This window comes from Aspergillus fischeri, genomic scaffold (assembly GCF_000149645.3).
Source record: "Aspergillus fischeri NRRL 181 1099437636247 genomic scaffold, whole genome shotgun sequence".
Classification (NCBI taxonomy): domain Eukaryota; kingdom Fungi; phylum Ascomycota; class Eurotiomycetes; order Eurotiales; family Aspergillaceae; genus Aspergillus; species Aspergillus fischeri.
The window spans coordinates 964768-986617 of record NW_001509772.1 but is presented as its reverse complement, the minus strand read 5'-3'; the positions used below and the strand labels follow the sequence as shown (position 1 = coordinate 986617).

Sequence of the window (21850 nt, the reverse complement as noted above, 5' to 3'; positions counted from 1 at the left end):
ATTTCGGTGCGGGAGAGCATAGAAGGAGATGGGCTTTCTATCCAGTTGGGATTCTGCAGCGGATGTAGGGATGCCTGATGGGAATACTCCCGACAAAAATCGAGATTGCAAAAGTTGGGGTCTGATCTGCTTAGCGTTTCAAGACTTATGCTCTAGCTTGGACTAAATCGTCAAGTGGAGGTTTCCGAAGAGTCGCTCACTTGCGGGAAGTCTCCTATTGGCGAAAACTTTGTGGCTCCAATTGGCCTCGATCCTTTGGCCATAGCGAAGACCTGCATAAGAGAAGAAGCTAGACGCAATCAGGAAGGTCAACTGAGAGCTTAGGAGCTTTGGCATGGCCGCATGAGTGGTTTGCTCACCAGGCGTGGATAGGTGAATCACCATCCATATGGGATTCATGGTTTTGCTGACAGCTCAGCAAAGGTGCAGGACTGATCAGTAGGGCAAAGCGATCTAAAGAAGTCATAGATAGAATATTGGACATGGAAACTGCGGGTAAAGGGAGTAGATGAGGCCACTATGTTGCAGTGATTGCTGGAGTTCTGTTACTTCTGCGTTGTATGCTGAATCTGTCGGAGACTGCCGAAATGTGGGACCTTCATTGTTAAACTCCGTAGGGCTGTCGCATACCTTATCAGCAGCATGAGGTCTCTCCAATTGTATTGATTTCTGATAAAGAGAGCATGGGATGGGTGGGAAAAGAACGAAAATAAATCACCGAGATGAACAAAAAACGATACCTTAAGGTAGATGGGAAAAAAATGGACTCGCGGGGAATCGAACCCCGGACCACCCCCATGCTAAGGGGGTATTATACCACTAAACCACAAGCCCAACTGATACAAGAAATTTGGAATTTTACAACTATGTTCAGATCAGACCTCCTGATCGGCTTCAATGCCAGAAGCATACATCTGCCACCTTGTATGGCCCGAGTAAATGTTCGGATCTGTCTCATCTCCACTTTTCGCGTCTACTGGGATGTTGGACCCGACAAAGCTAATCTTCACATAATTGGGCTCACTTCGCGCACTGGTTGTGGCTGTCATGCGGCTCATGCCTTGGGACTACTGCAAATTTAGGTATTCTTTTCTCCGACTCCAGTTAGGGATCTGGCTATGCAAGATGAGTTACTGCAAATGTTGGACAAAATGTGTTATCAAGTTGCCATGAAGTCCTCAAGTGGATGAGATACTGAAGCATATTTAGCAGTGTCATCATATTAGTCCACACAACTCGTAAGGCCTAGTTACTGCTTGAGTGTCATCTATCGGGCTTGTGGTTTAGTGGTATAATACCCCCTTAGCATGGGGGTGGTCCGGGGTTCGATTCCCCGCGAGTCCATTTTTTGCTCTGGTCAGACGCCTGAAGTCGCTGTTCTCTGCCAGGAGTCAGGTGTTTCTTTTTTTTTATGATTCAAGCATGACCAGAAACAGCGCCAAGAATGGACCCTCTGGAGCATCACCTCTCTTCGGAATTCAACAGGCTTGGCCGGGTGCATGTACATCCCGCTCATCCTAGGAGTCAGACAACTTTGGTTTAGAAGGTAATGCTCTCGCCAGCCGAGTATATCAGGCACAGTTTTGGTAGGTTACAAGGTTTCCGAAGATTAGTATGTCTGTTCTGATGGTCCTTCCTATAGTATTTTAAGCGATATATGAAAACACATCTCACATTAGCGCTAGCTTGGCTCTATATCCTGGTCATGGCTTTAAAGTGAGATCTGCCTAATATCAACGGATCTCATTTTATAATAAGGTACTAGCAGTGCTGGTGATGTGATTATTCGAGCAGGTCTGATCAAATTAATGACCATCTCCTGCAAGTGCTCAAATTATCCATTGGCCCTGGTCTTTATCACTCGGTAGTGATCAACAATCAACAACTGGAGCCTGAAGAGAGTCTCAACGCGACAGCAATACTGAGCTGTCCACTAGACTATCTTACATATCCTTCCAGCCTCCCACCTCGGTGCTACCATATACACATTCATCGATCCCGCAAAGTACAGCATTCGACTGGGTCAAAATCATCAATTACTGGTGGATTATATTCCTGTGCTGCTAATTCATCTTCATCCATCTCCTCTGGAACCCGGTCCCGTTCGTCAAATCACAAACCGAGTTCATATAACACGGCCCATAGGTGAAGCATGTAGGACTGACTGCAATGCCTCCTCGTGATTCTGCATACTTTGGTTATCGGGATAAGTGCCTTGTTCTTACTGGCATGTAGTGATCACCCACTGCTTGGATGCTGCTAGATGACGGGTATATTATTTATCATTGTTCAGAGTTGCAGTTCTTGCGGGTTTAAGTCTTGAGAACAGAGATGTGCTTCGCGCTATGAAGTATCAATCATCTATACGGATCGAGGGATCGGAGGCTTGCGTGTAACGGCTACTTGCTTTACCGATAGCTAACAGCTATTCAGCGAGGCAGAGCAGCTAGCCAGTGTACAGGCTAGAAATGCTCTCTCGGTAGTGCTGGATCTGTTATCCAGACGCGCAACGACTTCTCATTTGCAGGTTTATAACCCGGTCTTAGGACGGTTAATCGTCAGGAGAATCCTGGTGATTATGTTACCAGTGAGTTACCATATGATGTACGCAACCCGTGGTAATGGGGAGGGTCCCAGCAGACGGGGAATGGGATGCTATATAAACATTGGAGCATCGGAAATCTCATAACCACTCGGTTGTTCAGTCAGTGGCACCCGTTCCATGATGTATATCGATCGGGTCAAGCCTCATAATACAATTCTGACCATGTGATAATTGCAACGAAACACCACACGATCCAATACTATTGGACACAAGCAAGCTTCTATCTGAATCAGCCCAGGGTTCGGACGAGAATAATCAAACTTCCTGGATTGGTTGCTAGTAACATTGATCTTTTAGGGTATGGGTTACCATTGACCTCTCACGGTAACGGGACGGACAATGGGTCATGGGATGGTTCCTCCACACCGGATGCAACTCAAATAGTGTCGTCTAACGGGCAATAATGCGGCAGACTTGGAGGTCATATCAGTACCCTCAGTCATTCTGGCCTGGTATAGGCCAGTACTCGGCCTGGAGCAAAAAAACTGGACTCGCGGGGAATCGAACCCCGGACCACCCCCATGCTAAGGGGGTATTATACCACTAAACCACAAGCCCATTTTGTTGACACTCGAAAAAATCTTTGCTCTTCTAAAGCATGACATATTGAAATCCTGCCTGAAGTACGGAGTTCTTGCTACGGAGTATAGCTATGAGTGTCACAGCGGGGCATACTCTTGCTCTGGCCTAGTATTAATGCTGTTAGTCAGTCGACTGACTAGAGCTAGTCTCCGGGTGATGTTCACGTTCATGGTGTATGGGTTCTGATCTCCCTACGTGATGGGTGACATTTGTATTTATATTTTACCAACGCGGGCTAGTCCATGCTATACCGGTCAAAAACTCCACCAACTAGAACAATAACAGGCACTGCAGACGGGTATATCACAGACATAATTAACGAAAAGAGAGCTATATAAACCTGGTGCATGAAGCTGGACTGTGACAATAAAGGATATATAGTTGCCAGATCAGAGATGAGACAGCATGGAAGCACCTGCGACACTGGGGATAAGGTCAGGCAGGCTAGTGCATCGAAAACATATGGATGATTGTCCCACGCAGAATTCACAGTTGTATTTGACTCGGCACAGTGCAATAGATACTGTGTATACTTCCTCAATGAGTGACGGGCCTAGAGACCATTGCCCACCGAGATTCAGTAACCAGGACTGTCCTACATGGATATCGAGCAAGCACTGCCATTTTTCATGACGCGTGGTATTCGACCATAAACATGTTAGCCCTACTCAAAGGCTACCATGGCACTCCTAGTGACGGCCATGGCCACGCGGGAGGTAGGATTACCTTAAGCACACAATACCACACATAGCAGGGGAGAAATAGAGAAAGTGGCCATCTGCAAAGCTGTAGGGAATGTGAGAGTTAAAGGTAGTGAATAGGTAGCTTTGGACAATACCATTATCAGGTTTGCTCCAATGCTGGCTGCAACGGCGCAGGAATGATGAAGATCCTACTAAAGAAATAGTTCATTGACATTTCGATGCCTTGGGATATCCCTTCAGCATTTGTTTTGTCATATATAGTCAAAAGTGGACGGACTTATCAACAAGTCGGGCTTGTGGTTTAGTGGTATAATACCCCCTTAGCATGGGGGTGGTCCGGGGTTCGATTCCCCGCGAGTCCAACTTTTTATGTTTTTCTCCTTCGTATTTTTTGGCCCACATCGGATCTATCGGGCAGGGTGCATGTGTGGGAAGCAGTCAAAGCATCTAATGGTACGGTAGTTAATGACTGCCACTATCTCGTCCTAAACAGGCAGGTGACTATCATAACCCAATTCAAACTTAAAAGAAGCAATCATTCAGTCCATTTCCAAAGTACCACGGTAGACATCTAATCGTCAAGCTTCGTATTAGCAGACGGAATTACGCCACACAGGTCATTTAATCATGTGCAGTGCAATCTAATTTGTCTCTTATCGGAAAATCCCTGCCTTCAGGGTTACATCGGCCCACGACATTAGTGAACTCGGTGGTGAAGACCAGAGAGGCGGTCAGATTACTGTTCTGAGCGATGAAAGTCTCTCCTATCTACCGGCTGTTGGGATTGTTCAACGTGAAGAAGTTGTTTATTGGCAGACTGTCTGTATTGATATAGCCATTATAGCAGTGCAAGAAAATGTGCATACGGAGGAGTCCGAATGCAAGGTATCAGGTGCCTAGGCATCCTACATGTCACGGGATTCCTCCGCCCGAGAAAGCTTAGCCTTCCAAGTAAGCTCAACACTAGGTATTCTCTCCAAGTCTCGAAGAAATTGATGACGCTCTCTCTTGCTTATGCAGATCCCCAAGACAAGATCCATCTCCGTCGGAGGGTTCAGTAACACGAGCTCATCATTCAAATTATTGGCGATAGACCAGATAGCTATCATCATCGCCGTCATCACTATTACCCTCACCAAATTGATAAGGGACGAAACAGGAAAAGCGATTCATGGTGAGGAGGTTGCTCTCCAGTGGGCCCGCAGCTGGCTGGATCAAAAGCACCCCAGCGAATTCATCGGCGTATCTATTTAGGTGCATATCAGGGGCTGATCCAGTGCTATCCTGGTACTAGTCCAGTGGCTGCTTTGGGATCCTATGATTATCAAATAGATAGGTGTTAGTCATTAATCATGCACTCCAAGCGAAGTCCGTATCTTCCGAGATGCGTCTCCACACGAGGCTTGAGCTTGGACGCATTCAAGCTCTTCCCCGACAGCAAGCGTTGGCTTCCCCTCTTCTGCCAAATGAACAAAGACCGTGATTGGTTACCTCTCGAGTCTTGAATATGATTGTTGGTTGATAATCGCGCATCCATGTCCTAACGTTCCATCCCCGTCGGCCTACACGTCCTCACCAATCCGAGAGAGGGTTCCTGTTCAAGCCTGAGTTCTGCAGCATTCGATTGTTCTCTGAACTTTCCATGTCTCCCGTCTCCTGGTGATAGGCTAAAAGCACCTTGTGCTTGCCCGCTGTCGAAATTAGCGTGGCAGACATGGCTATCGTCATATAAATGCAGCCAGTCCTCCTCGGTGAAATTGGGACTGATCTTCATCCGTACCTGCAAGCCTCAGTTTCCCTTCTTTGATTTCCCCTTTGCTTTACCCGGTCGAGATGTTGTTCGGCTCGGTGGCTTCGACTGCCCTCCTGGCGCTCTCTTTGTGCGTGGACAGCGCGTCTGCTGCAAAACATGGACGGTTCGGTCAGAGGGCTCGTGACTCGTTGACCAAACGAAGCTCGTCATCGTTGGTTACCCATGAGTCAGAGACGCGCTCAAGCCACAAGGACTTCCGGTTCCTGAACAAGGATACGAAACGTATGTATTTTGTGTTACCTGCGTTGGAATTGATGATCGTCTAATCTAAATACTGCCGCAGCCTACCTCGTGAAGAGTCTGCCCGATGTAAAGTTCGACATTGGTGAGATGTACTCTGGCTCAGTCCCTATCCACAAGGGCAACAAATCCAGAGAACTTTTCTTCATCTTCCAGCCCACCATCGGTGAACCTGTGGACGAAGTTACTATCTGGCTCAACGGAGGGCCAGGTTGCAGCTCCTTGGAAGGATTCTTCCAGGAGAACGGCAGATTCACCTGGCAGCCGGGAACATTAGCCCCAGTTGAGAATCCTTACTCATGGGTCAACCTGACTAACATGTTGTGGTATGTGTCTCTTTTCTATACCGTTATTCAAGAGATTACAAGTCCGGTTTCTGATGCGCATCGACTGTGACAGGGTCGATCAGCCTGTCGGCACGGGCTTCGCCACCGGCAAGCCGACTGCAACGTCGCAGGAGGAGACCGCGGAAGACTTTATCAAGTTCTTCAAGAACTTCCAGGAGATTTTTGGTATCAAGAACTATAAGATCTATGTCACTGGAGAGAGTTACGCGGGCCGCTATGTTCCTTATATCTCTGCCGCAATGCTGGACCAGAATGACACGGAATATTATGACCTGAAAGGTGAGCTTTATCTTAGCAGGTATTGCTGCTCACATGCTGACCATATTTGCTCAATACAGGTGCCCTCGTTTATGATCCATGCATCGGCCAGTTCGACTATGTGCAAGAAGAAGTGCCTGCAGTGCCCTTCGTTCAGCAGAACGCCAACCTCTTCAACTTCAATGCAAGCTTCATGGCGGAGCTGGAAAGGCTCCACAAATCCTGCGGCTACCAGGATTTCATCGATGAATACCTAGTGTTCCCTCCCTCAGGTGTCCAGCCTCCCAAGATGTTCAACTACACGAGTGATGCGGAGTGCGACGTTTTTGATATGATCAACACCGCCGCCATGGCTGTCAACCCCTGCTTCGACATCTACGAGATCAACCTGATGTGCCCTCTCGCATGGGACGTTCTTGCCTTCCCCACCGCACTCGTCTACCAGCCCGCCGGCGCCACGGTCTACTTTGATCGCGAAGACGTCAAGCGTGCCTTGCACGCTCCGAGCATCAAGTGGGCCGAGTGCGCGGACGAGGCCGTCTTTGTGGGTGGCTCTGGTGGCCCCGAGCAAGAGGGTGACTTCTCCGCAAACCCCATCGAGCATGTCCTCCCGCAGGTGATTGAGGCGACAAACCGTGTGCTTGTCAGCAACGGAGACTATGACATGATCATTCTCACCAACGGTACCTTGCTCTCAATCCAGAACATGACCTGGCATGGCCAGCTGGGCTTCCAGTCGGCTCCCAGCACCCCAATCGCGATCAGTCTGTCCGACTTGCAGTACGCTGACGTCTACGCTGAGAACAAAATGACTGGAGTGGACGGTGCTCAGGGTGTCATGGGTGTCCAGCACTACGAGCGCGGATTGATGTGGGCGGAGACCTACCAGAGCGGGCACATGCAGCCCCAGTACCAGCCACGGGTGACGTACCGTCACCTGCAGTGGTTGCTGGGCCACATTGAGTCTCTGTGATTGCTGTCTATATGTGTGTATGATGAAGAATACATAAGGGAGATGGCTTCGGTTATTTTGACGATGTAAATAGCAGTGATTGTTCGAATGCCGCGCTATACTCTGCGAGGAAAATCTGTCCTGAGATTTGAATTATTCCAGGAACTCATTCCCTGATTGGGTTTAATCATTCAACCAGTTTTAGCTTTCGCTCGATCGATATCAAATTTTTACCCGTCCGGGTAATATATGTTGACTGACAGGGGTCCTCAACAATGTAGCCGTCGGCCGTTCCTTCGAGAGTGAGAGAGTCTACTTGCCAAGGAAAGTATTTTTTTTCGCAGTAGAGAACAATTTACAGTACATGATAAGAGCAAGACCGCTCCGTGAAGTATAAAGGGAGTGCAATGCGCGCATCTATATCTGCGAAGATGAAATGGAGAAGAGTATGCGCCTATAGTGTTACCGAAAGCTACGCACCATTCACGTCCTTCCTCCATTGTCCACAGATGTGATCATGATCAATGGATGAGGCCTACTCCTACAAAGCTTCAAAGCAGAAGTCAATAAGATATGTGCACCTTCTTTGGTGTGTATGCATGACTCGTGAGATACGATAGCCGAGGTAGACTTGCAGTAGGCTGGAAAACAACCACTCACATATCATTTACTGAACATGGGATCCCCAGTCGTGTGGTAGATCCTTTCTACCTACGCAAGGAGCCTATTCGGGAAACAAGGTACGTGATCCCTAACTATAGATTCTAGGTTGAGCCTAGTGTTTAGTGCTGATAGATTAGCCCACGCGATTCATTAGGAGGGAGTCTCCGTAATTGTAGGCGAAGTGTAGCATTAATTATCCCACAGTAGTTCTTGCTAGTCAGAAAGCAGACTGGCGATCCAATTGACGGCCTGTTAGGCCGTTACTGAGGAGATTACATAGGGAAGACTTGCAAATTGAATTTCCGAGCTGAGAGCAAAAGTAAGACACCGTCGCACTCGAGACCGACAGCCTCGGGTCCCGAGGAAGAAGTAAAAAAGAAAAAAGAGCGAAAAAAGAGACAAGAGCAAGAGCTTATTGGTAGTAACTGGACAAGGTGATATTGGCGATTTGGATGCTAGTAAGACGGTTGCGGCAATGAATGGATTGATTTGCATTTGCCCCAGCAGCCGCCAAGCTCCTTGAGACGATCGATACCGCATACGGGCAGAATTTCCTTGGACGCTCCCTTGGTCTATCGAACCGACCAATGGGCTACAGGGATGCGTATTGTTGGGAATAATGTGAACGACATTCGTGCTGCACATTGGATCTTCAGGCTATTTGGAATCTAACCATTTCAGTCGCATTGAAGCAATGATAAAGTCCAGAGAGTATCTTACCTATCACCATATCCCCGTTGTATCGTAAGTGAGTTAAAGGTCGGCTAGGGAGTACACTACCGTACCACCCTGGTAATAACTGCGGTTTGATCTGGTACCGTATCGATTTCCTACCTTCCCATAGAGTGGGGCTGCGGCAGACCTTGTCCTAGGCGAGATTAGCGCGGAAAAGAGAGTTGCCGATGACGTAGATTATCTACAAAGACTTCAGTACGTGGACTTCAACGATCAGTACCAGGACTTTTTGCGCGATCCATGGCCGTGGACAAACCTAATACACTGAACTCTGGCTCAGATGGAATGAATGATTGAAAAGATTGGTATAGAATGGCAAAAGGAAAGACAAAAGAATGCAGAAAGTAAAAGCAATAAGAACAAGGCACAAAACTGCCAACAACAAAGTACTGCAAAAATTTTTTTGACAGTGGGCTAACTGGTTGGGGGGGGGGAGGGGGGGGTCAGAGCTGGTTACTTTGATATCAACTATGTACCTGTGGCCTCGAGTCAGTGCCACTCCAGAGAGGACCGGCTTTATTATACTCTCACTACACTTCTCCACGGACAAATGAGCACTCGACGGCTCGGGATCGGGAAAGGGGACTTCGTGTCACCCATTTTTCTTCCTTACTTGACATGCAATCATTGAACATCTGTGTGTGTATGCTCTGTTAACTAACCCTGCAGGAAAAGATGACTTGCGTGCTTATCAGCCTGCTCCAATGTACTCCGTAAGTCACTGGGATGTGATTTGGGACTTCAGGACTCAAGAGGTTGTTACCTGTTTGTCACCAATGGGATCAGACTAGTCCACTAAAGGATTAGTTGAAACTTGCAGTCAGCAGCCCGAGGCAAGCCACTCCTTTCACCCAGACCGTCGACTCCACCGCTTTCCACACCCGGTTAAGGAAAAGAAAAAAAGAACCCGCTGCCCCACTCCCTCGGTAAAACGCAGCCACTGAGAGCTTGGACACTGTCGCTTTTGGCTGGTGCGTTATACAGTATCTTACCTACAGAGCTCTACCTGGGTAAGGAGATTGATCTCAGTTTACTCCTGAGTGTGGACATATATATCCAGCTGTCTATCTTTCTCTGATTGATTGAATTTTTGTTTGGCTATAGGGTTGATAGTCTGAATGTGGGTAGTATACTTCGGAAAAACGCTTCTCATATACCTAAAGTATCTTGGCCATGGTACGATGTATGATACCTGAAGGTAATAATACGAGGTTAAACCGCGTTAGGTAATAATCTAACCACGTTCAGACCCATCGGCCCCATAGTAGATGCCTCCCGTCTCTCTGCTGCAACCTACCAGAGCACAGCCTGGCGAAACGCTCAATCAAAATGCATCCTGCTCATCATTATGGGTGCATTTTGTTTCTTCTGATTGGATTGTTGGATTCGAGTCCGTCGGTTTTATCCCCTTGAGGCTTTGTTTCCCCGAATTTCCTGGATTGTCCGATTTACCAGCAGACATCCTCCAGTTGCCTCCATTGGAATCCCCCGTATATAGATGCGGTTGCCCACCAATTTGCGACAATATTGTTTCTCTCTCTCCAACTTCTGCAGTCTTCTTCCCTCCTTTCGCCCTCCCCTCATTCCTCTACCTTGTCACGAGCAATCAAGGTGACAGCTGATTCTTTGCAGCTTCTCTCGGTTGACTTTTGCCCAGCTCACTTATCCACCCCACATTTCCTTAGGACTGTGGTTGTGTTACATTTACAAGCTGTTAAATCCCACTCTGTTGGACGGTCTTCTCTAAGATTGTCGAGTCTCAGTTTTACTCTTGGTTTATATATCGCTCCTCACATCCTATTGCGAATTCTTACGCCTGTGACAAACAGCATACTGGCCTTTCAGCTGTACGGCGTAGGATCAGCAGCGACAGCAGCAACAACCCACGAAATCTCGCCCATACGCCCTCAGCGCCGTTTTCGGTCGAGAATCACGTATCATTGTCCCTTGCGACAGGCCTCTGAGGATTTACTCCCGAAGTAAAGCCCGTGGACGAATATCCTGGTGTTCGACAGCCATTGCGCCTCTTTCTGGCCCTGAGCGACAAACCGCCCTTATTGACCTTGCCCGTTCACCGAACGGAACCGTGACCGGTCGCCTTCCCAATTGCGCCAATAACGAAAGTCGAAGAGACAGTAGATCTAGGCCTGAAGGACGGAAATTCGACCTCGAACCGGACCATTTCCTGCACACGCCAATCCCAATCGTCCCATAGTAGCATCGCCAGACCCATCCGCCATCATGCCATTTTTCAACCCGTTCCGAAAACACGACCAAACAACCTTCCATGGTGTCGTCATTCCTCTTAGCAGCGCCCCATCGCATGCACGCCCAGAAAGCCCAGCCCTGGAAAAGAAGGGAAGTCCAAATGTGAAACCTGATGATTCCAGCCTGGACAAGGCTCCATCGCAGGAGAACGGCTCTGCCGCTTCCATCCCCGAGCGCAGCCATCTGACTATTGAATCTCTTCGTGCGGAGATCGAGTCTGATGTTGCTGCTTCGGGGCATGATACCGCTTATGACCGTATGTTCTTGTTGTCCGCGACTATTGAGACTTGGATGCTTCTGTTTGCTCGTTCCTCGGCATTTACCTTCACAACGAGTCTACCCTTTCTGGTTTAGGAATGTTCGATCTAATGTTGGCGTGTTATAGGCAAGTCAAAGGTGATTAACCGAGCAATCCAGGATATCGGCATGGGCCGTTACCAATGGGAATTGTTCTGTCTTTGTGGGTTCGGTTGGTTGGCAGACAAGTAAGTTAGATGCTCTCTTTTCTTAGTTTGACATTCGTCGCTAATCGGTCTCACAGCCTTTGGCTACAGGTAAGAACATTATCAATGCGGTGTATAAAACCCAGACACTAATCGGATCAGGGAGTTGCCCTTACATTGACACCGGTCGCCTCTGAATTCGGCATTTCTTCCACTCGGGTTCGTTTCACAACCTGCGCCTTGTTCGTAGGGCTTTGCCTGGGTGCATCCTTCTGGGGTGTCGCATCAGATATCGTCGGACGTCGACCGGCCTTCAACCTGACCCTCCTTATTTGTGGTGCTTTTGGTTTGGCCGCCGGTGGTGGTCCCACATGGATTGGGTATGTTCATTCGATACTTTCTGTCCGCAGTCGAGGTCGGAGCTTGCGGCTAATATACCTCGAATCCAGTGTCTGTGCTTTGTTCGCCTGCCTGGGCCTCGGTGTCGGCGGTAATCTGCCTGTTGATGGAGCTCTTTTCTTGGAGTTCCTGCCTTTTGCTTCCGGAAATCTCTTGACCATGCTGAGTGTATGGTGGCCTGTTGGTCAACTTATCGCTAGGTTGGTGCCGATCGAACCGTCGAGCTATGTGAATTCAAATCATCTAACAACCTGCTAGTCTTATTGCCTGGGGCTTCATTCCCACTTATAGCTGCGCGGATGACCTGCCCTCCTGCAACGCAGTCGGTGACGGAGTCGCCTGCTGCGGAAAGGAGAACAATATGGGCTGGAGATACTTCGTGCTCACTATGGGCTCCTTGACCATTGCCATGTTCATCTGCCGCTTCTTTCTGTTCCATCTCTACGAGTCTCCCAAGTTCTTGCTCGCCCGTGGTCGCCAGGATGAAGCCGTTGCTGCAGTCCACGGGATTGCCTACAAGAACAAGGCCAAGACCTGGCTCACCGTGGACATTCTCAATGAGATTGGCGGTTACCCCGAGGAGAACGTCCCCCAAACGCTCAGCAACAAGGAAATAATCAAGAGAAACCTGTCCAAGTTCTCTCTGCAGCGTGTCCGCCCCCTGTTCGCAACCAAGAAACTCGGCTTTACCAGTATGACCCCCATTCTCTCCGAGCCTAGGATAGAACCATGGCTAACATGTCTCCAACAGCGGTCATTCTCTGGTTCTGCTGGACCACAATCGGAATGGGCTACCCCCTCTTCAACGCGTTCCTGCCCCAGTACATCAAAAACGCCGGCGGCTCCACCGAGGCCTCCACCTACATCACCTACCGCAACTACGCCATCACCTCCATCGTCGGCGTGCCGGGCTCCGTCCTGGCCTGCTACACCGTCGACCTCAAGTACATCGGCCGCAAAGGCACAATGGTCATCTCGACCCTCATCACCGGCGTCCTCCTCTTCTGCTTCACCGCCTCCACCGACTCCAACGTCCAGCTCGTCTGCACCTGCCTCGAGGCCTTCTTCCAGAACATCATGTACGGCGTCCTCTACGCCTACACCCCCGAGGTCTTCCCCGCCCCCAGCCGCGGCACCGGAACGGGTATCTCGAGCTGTCTGAACCGCATTGCTGGACTGTGTGCGCCCCTCGTCGCCATCTACGGCGGGGGCTCGAACCCCAACTCCCCCATCTACGCCGCTGGTGGACTCATCCTTGCGTCCTTTGTCGCAATGTGCTGTCTTCCTATCGAGACGATGGGGAAGCAATCGCTGTGAAGCGTTTCTTTCTCTCTTCTCCTCTCTTCTCCCCTGTGGACTGTGATATGTGATACCCTGACCAGAACATGGGTTTTAAAATCTTGGAAATGAAAATTCGACATATTCGAAGCATGGAAACCAGAAAAAAAAAAGAAAAAGAAAAAGAAAAAGACTACATCCGCTCTGGCTTCTCCAGACGGTGTATGCAATACTCCCATGATGAAGCCATGCTTGATGAGGTGGGCTTGGACATGTATACCCTACTGTTTTGTTTATTTCGACGAGTTTCCTTGTCCGTTGGTGAAAGTGCCTTGTCTCACTGCATTTAGCGGATGCGTGTTCAATGTATATATCACCAAGTGAAACACATGAATAAAAATATGGATATATATTCATGACTGTTGCCGTCAGATGAACATCGTAATCAGCATTATTCTGTCGGGGTATATCTATGTCTCTTTACATTCTACTTCTGTACACTTGGGTAGAACGGGCAGCTACAAAGCAATCAGGTAAGCACGCAGGCCCATATTCATCGGGTCAAGATGGGTAGGGAAAAGGATCGCAATAAACCGGGATCAACCCAGTTGGCCATGAGATATTTGTTATCATAATCCCATGATTCTCCTATGCATGAAAGAAATAAAAAAAGGAAGCAAAGAGCAGCCAGCCAGCGGACGGTACATGAATGCTCCAATCCAACGCAAACAGAACAAACAGAGGTGACTATCATAAATCCATAACAGATGCAAAGTCATGACCCGGGCGCAAACCGTAAGCCAGAGCGATATGTAAACCATGTGGAACCCATTACTCCCATCGTAACGTACATGTCGGACACATCGTAACGGCGAGAAGGTATTAGACGGGATTCACTTGAAGAGAAAAAGAAAGAGAAAGAAACAAAGCAAACGGAAGACGGCTTAGACGACAGCTTGACCCTGTTGCCGTCTGCCTCTCTTTTCTAACAAAGTCGCATTGCTGAGGCTTAGCTCGAACGGTTGCCGCGAGTGCCGGTTGATACTCTGCTTTGCGGCTGCCGCGACGTTCGCACTATGGGTGCCATAGCCCTGTTGTCGAGACTGAGGCGCCTGTCTAGCTTGAGCCGCGTGACTGGGGGCTCCCAAGTTCGTTGACCGTAATTTGGCTTCCATAGCTGCAACATCTCCCGCGTGCTGAGAGGCTTTGGGGATCTTCGCCGGAGGGTAGGCGTCGTTCTGGACGCGTTGTAATGTGATGTCATCTTCTTCATCGTCGTTGTCCTCGTTCAGGGGGTTAAGAGCCGACTGGAACCCGGTGGTCGGATTGGCGCCCCGATATCCTTGTCGGAAATTCTTGCGCCGTTTACCTTCCTCTTCTTGCCGATGTACCGCGTAGCCGACATCGAACACCTCACGCAGGTTGATCGCGCCAGGGGACCGGAAATCCATGGGGCGATCTAAACCGGCGGAAGCCGGACCCAGTAACCGGGCACTTACAGGCGCGTAGGGTGCCTGATCGGCTGCTTGAGCATCCAGGGGCTGCTGCTTGGTTTGACGACTAGCGAGTGGTGTGGCAAGAGGGGGCGCATCATCAGCTGCTTTGGTCGCTTCATCGGTCTGACGGATCCACGGATGAGCGAGGAACTGCTTGATACTATACCGCTTCTCGGGGTCGACGGTCAGAAGATGCGAGATGAGATCCTGAGCCGATTTGGAGATGTCATCCCACCATGGCGACAAGAAGGTGTACTGGCCCCGCGCAACCTTCTCGGTGAGAACCTGGATGCTTTCGTCGTAGAACGGAGGAAAACCACATAGGAGAGTGTAGAGCACACAGCCAAGGGCCCACATGTCGACGCTCTTCGAATACCGTTCGTCCTTGACGATCTCGGGCGCCGTGTAGCCGACGGTGCCACAGGGGGTCATAGTCTGGCTATCCCAGATGACTTTGGACAAACCAAAGTCGGCAATTTTGATCGTGCCTATCCCACCCGATCCAACGCCGGGAATGAATTCGCCTTCATCCACCTTCTCCTCATCTCCAGGCTGGACAGGCCTTGGGTTCTTACTCGGCACGAAGGGTATGGGGTAGAACAAGAGGTTTTCTGGCTTGATATCACTAGAAAACGACATGATCAGTTACTAGTTGTCTCAAATATATATATAATATAACAGTTTGATGGACCGTACCGGTGAACAACACCTGAAGTCTCATGGAGATACTCGATGGCTTTGGCGACCTGGACGATGACGTGACGGCTGAGGTCTTCACTGAAATAGGTCAAGCGCACAATCTGATGAAACAGCTCGCCCCCTGGACACAGTTCTAGTACGATATAATAGTACTGGCGCGACTCGGAGAATTCGATCAGTTTGACAATGTTGGGGTGATCGAGCTGTCGCATGATCTGGACCTCTTTCAAGATGTTCGCGCGCTATAACAAGTATTAGCATATTGCACAACCGATCGTTCCGAGGTTGTGAGATCAAAGGAAGGAAGGTGTAAAGGGAAGAGGCCATGGTAAAGGAAAAGGAAAGAAAGGTGCTGTGAGTAGGATTTGAGGAAGGAGATAGGAATAATGATGTGTGGGTTGCGCACCTCCGCGGCTTTTGGCTTCTTCCTGAAATCCGGATGAAGATGGGCGTCATGCTAAAAGAAAAAGAGAGATTGGCGAAATGTCTTTTGAATAGGAGCGATGGACCATAGAGCAAAGCGCAAACTCAAGAAACAACGAATAACGGAAAAAGCCAAAAAGCAACCACACGCTAGAAGAAAGGAAAAAGTTTCAGGGCCGACTCCCTACCTGATGGCTGTTCATTTCGAATTTCCGCACAACTTTGATGGCAACCTCATCATACTCGCCCGTGGTATCCTTTGCACGGTAAACGTTGCTAAAGGCACCATCGCCCATCTTCTCCAGTAAGATATACCGCTCGAGACCAGGATATTTAGGCATTTTTGTCCTGCTACTCCGTTCCTCTGCGACAATCTGTTCGATCTCGGCAGTTCTGGCTTGCTTGTTTTCGGGAGACTTTTGGGGTTGAGACTGCGGGGGTTCCGATTGTTGCTGATGAGTGTGCGCATGACCCATTTTGCTATCGATGGCATCGAGATTTCCAGCAGCGGCAGGATATGAGCCCTGTGGTTGACGTTGTTGTTCTGCGTGAATAGGAGAAACGTCGGTGGTGGGTTCGGCGTGGGGAGTGACAAGGCGAGCCTGCTTGCCATGACGTATGAAATTTTTGAGATTCTGTATGGTACTCATGGTGGCGGATTGGAGTGGGAAGAGCACAACAATGAGCGGAAAGGGATAAGAAGGGGAGGAAGAGAGGAAAAAAGAGAGAGAGAGAGAGAGGAAGGAAAGAGGAAGAGGAAGAGGTAAGGAGAAAGATGAGAGTTAGATAGGATAAGGTAAGGTAAGGTAAGGTGGGAGCGATGACGATGATGATGATGATGATGCTGATAAATAGTCGCTTTTTCTGTCTTGGTCTTTGGTTAGTGTTTACCCCGCCACAATGGGATTTTTTTTTTTTCTTTCGATTGATTTGAGGAAGTGGATCGAGAGAAACACAACCAGCAATAGTTACTGAGATAAAGAAGACTCGATAATTAAGAACGAAGAAAGTAGAACCCCAAGAGAAGTGAGTTGGTTGGAAGAGGAGACTTGGAAGGTCAGAAATATGGGAGTGGGAAAGGGGGGAAAGGGCAACACTAGGTAATATTGATATGAAAGTGAATTTATCACAATCTCAATAATAACGAAGAAGAACTTTACTTTCTCCCCAAATATCTAAATAGAAGGTAAGGTAGTTTAATTACTCTGTAGCTAACAAGTGGGTAGTTATCTATCTAAAAGATCATTATGTGACATAAAGGTGGGGTGTTGGAGGGAACTTGACAGGATCACCTTAGAAGTCAGTGGATTCTGGGGATTCTTGGGAATTGGGAATTGGGAATTGGGAATTGGGAATTGGGCATTGCAATTTGGGGATCGGAACTCATCGTCATCATCGTCATCATGAGTTACTCTTTGAGGCATTATATTGATTGCTCTGTGTCTCTCTTTACTCTGCACACTTCAAAATGAGGCGTCGTATGACGTCGAGGGATCTTCGGGCTCCCCGATGTCATGGCTTCACAACTCCTACTATTACTAGCAATAGATAGTATCCATGAGCATTACTGCAGCTATATAGATCTGGAGTAATGAGGGTTATCGCCAATAGATGTCTTCTATCCATTATTATCGATCTATCTATCCAAAGCTTTCTCTCAGAGCCGCCATGTTGTTTCACCAGACCAGAAGGTTAAAGAAACATCGACAGTTCGGTTCCAGAGGCTGAAACTCTTTAATACACTCTTGCTTTAGCTTAGTTTGGACTGTTCTACCTCTCTAATAGTTGTTTTAGTTATTATGGTTGTTATCAAACTTATTAGCAGTGGAGTTCTCATCGTCATTAATCGTCATTGCCACAATGTCTTTTCCCTCCATACCTCTCTCACTCTGCAAGGTACTACAAAAGTCTGGTACTATGAAGCACTTCCAAGAAGTGGCCTTGGCTTTCTTAAGGATCCCATGGATTGCATCCGGTTTCATGGCTTCAGCTACTTGACTTTTCTTTTGCCTTCGCTTTGCCTTCGGTATTTTGCTTGTTTGCCCCGTTTGGTCCTTGTTTTGGACTGCAACTCTGCAAGGCTGCAACAAGTATTAGATGGTAGTAGCAACACAATCCTGTCACTATGAATGAAATCACCCTTTATCTACATTGATGATATATTTGCTCATCAAGATGAGAAATATCCTCTTAAATCTTCAAAGATCTTTCGTGTTCTAAGAAGAAGAAGAAGAAGAAGTTCGCAGGTGATTGATATATTATTGATACCCTGCATTGTGACACAGGATAAGTTTCAGGCATCACAAATTGTGGATGGCTCTCCTACTATTATCTATCACTTTTTTCAAAGCACTCTAAGTATTATCGTTATTATTAGTATGGATTCACAGAATAATGAATAAAGAACAGATCTCATGAAAGAAGAAGAGTGCAGACGATGCATATCAATGCAGGCACTGAAAGGAAGACCATTGGTCCAATTACTTCTGTAGAGACTAAGGTCGTAAAGTATCCTTAAGTGGGAATCCCCTCTTTTTCTCCTCTATCTACCAAATCTTCACACTCGCGCCTAGATCCTCCAAAATTGTATATCTCAGGAGGACATTCGGTTGCATCTCACTTGGCCACATTCATGGTCAAACCCACATTCCAGCTCCGCAACGTGGAATGAGTCTATCGATCAACCTTATCCTTGAGCCCGCTCTGTTGCCTTGTATCTGCATCACTCGGCATCTTCCACGTCTCCCCTCATGTCTGTCGCCCTTGCCTGACACTTGCTGATTCCTAGCCGCGTCAAAGTAGATGCACAGTCATCGCATCTTATTTTTATCCCCATCTTATTATTCGCTGGCCCCTGATTTCTGACTTTGATTGCTTGGTGTGTTGGGTTTGGGATCATCGGCTGTTGTTGGCTACACCCGCTGGCCAACATTGCTTGGACCGTTACGCCTGCGTGTCTGCTCCCTTGCAGCCTCTTCGTTTCGTGGCGCGTCCGGCTTTCTCTTCGCTTTCTCTGAGCATATTGCTTTGCTCGCTTGGCGACAAAAACCAAAAAGAGGAAAAAGCAAATAAAGGGCAAACTAATCAGCCAGTTATCTCCTTCACACCTGTCAGGCCTAGACGGTTCCACTGATACTGTCCCTTCTCCCTTCGCGCCTCTCTTCGCTATGTGGCCTCCGTTTATCACCTTACCTGCCACCTCTATCTGAATCATCTAGTGACATGTCCTTTGTAATCATCGCTCACAGTGAAGCTGTCGACCCACGGTGACAATATCGCTTCAGCTGGTCGTGGCAATTTGCGGTGAATTCGAGGTTCAAGATGCCTGGCGTTGAAACCACTGGTGCCTCTGTGAATTCCCCCGAGTCGGCTCTCGAACGGCCACTCTTCAGATCTTGCAAGTTCCTGCCTCGGAGAGCAGAAGTGTCCTCGGATCCTGATCTCGCGCACTCAGCCTCCTCAAACCATGGCGGCCATACTTCCGGAGCAGTCCCCATCGCTACTGCCCCGGCTCTTCCTTTGACTCCACCCAGCGCGGGCCACGAGGAAGCATCGTCAAATGACGCGTCAGGCATGCAAAAGACCGCCTCTTCGCATTCTGTCAACTATATCCATGGTGCGATGACGCCGACCAAACCGTCCCATCCCCCCACTCCGGAGACAACGCCGCCTCGCATAACTTCATCGACATATCGACCAAGTCTCAGTCAGTTTGGGCACACGTCCGCGTCCTCTAGAGCCGAGTCTTTCCAGACCGCCCGCGAGATGATTTCAGATGGCGAGACAGTGACCCCACGTCGTTCGACCCAGTCATTGCACCATCAGAAAAAGCGCAGACCCTATAAGCAGAAATCATCTCAGAACGAGAGTCCACATGGTTCCAGTGATGCCAGTTTCGGAGATGATTGGTCTACTCCAGTCCAGTCCGACGAGACGCTGAGGCCCACCAGAGTCGAATCGTACGATGGTTGCGACGAGGGACGAGCGCCATCCGGTGATCGTCGTCCAAGAATCCAAACAGAGAAATCCCCCGCCAGATCTGCCTTGGATGGGAACGATGAGGATCTCCCTCCACTACGTGGATGGAAGCTACGTGACCGGGTCAAAGATGCTCAAATCAGCATGACAAGCCCTTCCCTTGAACAATTTCGTGAGGAGATAGGGTGGCCCCCCGCTGAAGAGGAGTTCCGGCGATATTCCGGTGTGTCGACGTCGTCGACAATCGAAGCTATGATCATTGACGCTCCGCGACCGGCCAACCGAAGACTGCGACATACGGGAAAGAGGCAGTCTCTACGCTCCGCCAGCTCGCCCGTGACCAAGTCGGCACGTACATCGCTTGTTTCCAATCCAGACTCCCAGCACCGCCTAGTCCATAAAGATGCTCGGATCACAGAACAAGTTCGCAAGAGCATTGCTTCTGAAACCTCTGTTCCAGCCAGTGCCACAGCGGGCGGTCCTCCTCGAAATATTGAGGTTGTCCCTGTAGTCGTGATTCCCGAGCGACGTTCTTCTCTTCGTTCTTCTCAATCTGACAGTAGGAATCCATCCAAGTCTGGTTCCCGGCGATCCAGTCAGCGACCTGAGTCTGCGCGGAAGAGTAGACCGCCATCTCTCGACCTTACCCGTCAGAAGAAGCGGACATTTTCCGACTCGATCGCTACTGCTACTCCAGCGTCAGATCCCAGAGGTCGCAACATTGGTCGGCCGGTGATTCCTCCTCGCAGTTCGTCGTTGTCGGCGCCCACAAGTAGAGACAGCTCACGGCGCCCGTCCTTCGCCTCCGAGAGCCTTCAAAACCAGGACATTCTCAAGGATCGTGAAATGGATAAGGCCCCTATTGAACAGCCGGAACCAAAGCTCGACAATCATACCTTGAATGCCGGTCGCTGGGACGTCACTGATACTCCGAAGGCACAATCCATCTGGATCGGCATCGAAGATATGACTCACCTACGTCCACCTTCCATTCTCTTCACGCCAGCCTCAGTTGCATCATCGTCGCCAGGGTTGATTGAAATCAAGGAGGCGAGGACGGTTACTTTCTTTCCTCACAATAATGAATCTCTCCTACTTGTTGACCAGCCTGTGCGAGCTGCACTCGATCCCCCGGCGCCTCAGCCGGATGATTGTCAACGAAGGAGGGACTCACGAACGCCCGAGAACCTTCTGCCTCAGGATTCGAGCCATGTCGATTCACCTTTGAGGAACCCTCGCCCGCCACCGAAACCTCCGGTCCCTAGCGTCATCCCGCCGACTCCTGAAGATGAGGCCAACCGGCAGCTGAGGGTGTCGGATGATAGGGACGAGTCGAATGGTAATAATCCACGGCGGTTTGGCTCACTCCGACGCAGGGTGGTTCGCCCTCGATCGGATTCATTTGATCGTTTCGTCCGATCGCTGTCCGTAACCTCAGCGAAAAATCGCAAAGCTGGCAGAGATATCGACAGCCGGCTTCATCCATTCTGGCGCCCACGTCGGTTCTGGGACGACTCGCCAGAGTCGGAAGAACCTCCTCAGCAAGCCGCCCATACGGAGTCCGACCACATCATAAGCAACTCGTTGGGAATGCCTCAGCCACGGGTTGTGTTCGACGGGCCTTCCCTCGCTCGTCGCAGCCCGTTGCAGGGCACGAATCCCCGTCGCCACCCCAAGAGGAGCAGTGCTCTGGTAGGCGCCACCATGTTTAGCCCCGAAGCGCTTCGCTCTCAGACCTCTCTCCATCGGCGTCGCATGCTCTCCTTGTCATGGTGGAGGCTGCGCCTTCGACTGGGCCCCGTGCGCAACCTCCGCAGACGCCTGAGGCGTTCGCTTCAGCAGCGGGAAGAAGCAAAGCGCGAGGCACGAAGGGAAAAGCTGAAGCAGAAAATCGGCGAAGCCGTGTTGGTGGGCTCTAGCATGCAGGCTCGCGACCTTCTTCACCGACCCTGAACGCTATGTTATGA

The 21850-nt window shown here is 49.4% G+C and overlaps 4 protein-coding genes and 4 non-coding genes across 8 annotated transcripts, besides 5 other annotated features; 5 read left to right on the top strand and 3 right to left on the bottom strand.

Moving 5' to 3' along the window:
• Positions 1-762: 762 nt before the first annotated feature.
• Positions 763-834, bottom strand: NFIA_035900. Its single transcript has one exon. It is a non-coding gene; the product is annotated as a tRNA-Ala (tRNA).
• Positions 835-1272: 438 nt separating this feature from the next.
• NFIA_035890 lies at positions 1273-1344 on the top strand. Its single transcript has one exon. It is a non-coding gene; the product is annotated as a tRNA-Ala (tRNA).
• Positions 1345-3091: 1747 nt separating this feature from the next.
• Positions 3092-3163, bottom strand: NFIA_035880. Its single transcript has one exon. It is a non-coding gene; the product is annotated as a tRNA-Ala (tRNA).
• Positions 3164-4181: 1018 nt separating this feature from the next.
• On the top strand, positions 4182-4253 carry NFIA_035870. The gene has a single exon. It is a non-coding gene; the product is annotated as a tRNA-Ala (tRNA).
• Positions 4254-5724: 1471 nt separating this feature from the next.
• On the top strand, positions 5725-7522 carry sxa2 (putative pheromone processing carboxypeptidase (Sxa2); the record flags this gene model as incomplete). The annotated part of the gene is made up of 4 exons (XM_001265914.1): positions 5725-5926; positions 5988-6270; positions 6344-6570; positions 6630-7522. 4 exons carry the CDS (start codon positions 5725-5727, stop codon positions 7520-7522), a joined length of 1605 nt encoding a protein of 534 aa, XP_001265915.1.
• A 3618-nt stretch (positions 7523-11140) lies between these two features.
• Positions 11141-13326, top strand: NFIA_035850 (putative sugar transporter; the record flags this gene model as incomplete). The annotated part of the gene is made up of 7 exons (XM_001265913.1): positions 11141-11423; positions 11553-11652; positions 11709-11721; positions 11773-11990; positions 12060-12209; positions 12268-12701; positions 12761-13326. 7 exons carry the CDS (start codon positions 11141-11143, stop codon positions 13324-13326), a joined length of 1764 nt encoding a protein of 587 aa, XP_001265914.1.
• A 123-nt stretch (positions 13327-13449) lies between these two features.
• Positions 13450-13480: a microsatellite.
• Positions 13451-13478: a microsatellite.
• Positions 13481-14231: 751 nt separating the features above from the next.
• On the bottom strand, positions 14232-16555 carry NFIA_035840 (serine/threonine-protein kinase; the record flags this gene model as incomplete). Its single annotated transcript, XM_001265912.1, has 3 exons — positions 14232-15408; positions 15480-15724; positions 16094-16555. The coding sequence occupies 3 exons, from the start codon at positions 16553-16555 to the stop codon at positions 14232-14234; spliced, it is 1884 nt and encodes a 627-aa protein (XP_001265913.1).
• Positions 16556-16724: 169 nt separating this feature from the next.
• Positions 16725-16754: a microsatellite.
• Positions 16755-17226: 472 nt separating this feature from the next.
• Positions 17227-17270: a microsatellite.
• Positions 17271-18123: 853 nt separating this feature from the next.
• Positions 18124-18144: a microsatellite.
• A 1082-nt stretch (positions 18145-19226) lies between these two features.
• NFIA_035830 (uncharacterized protein) lies at positions 19227-21836 on the top strand (the record flags this gene model as incomplete). Its single annotated transcript, XM_001265911.1, has 1 exon — positions 19227-21836. One exon carries the CDS (start codon positions 19227-19229, stop codon positions 21834-21836), a length of 2610 nt encoding a protein of 869 aa, XP_001265912.1.
• Positions 21837-21850: the final 14 nt, after the last annotated feature.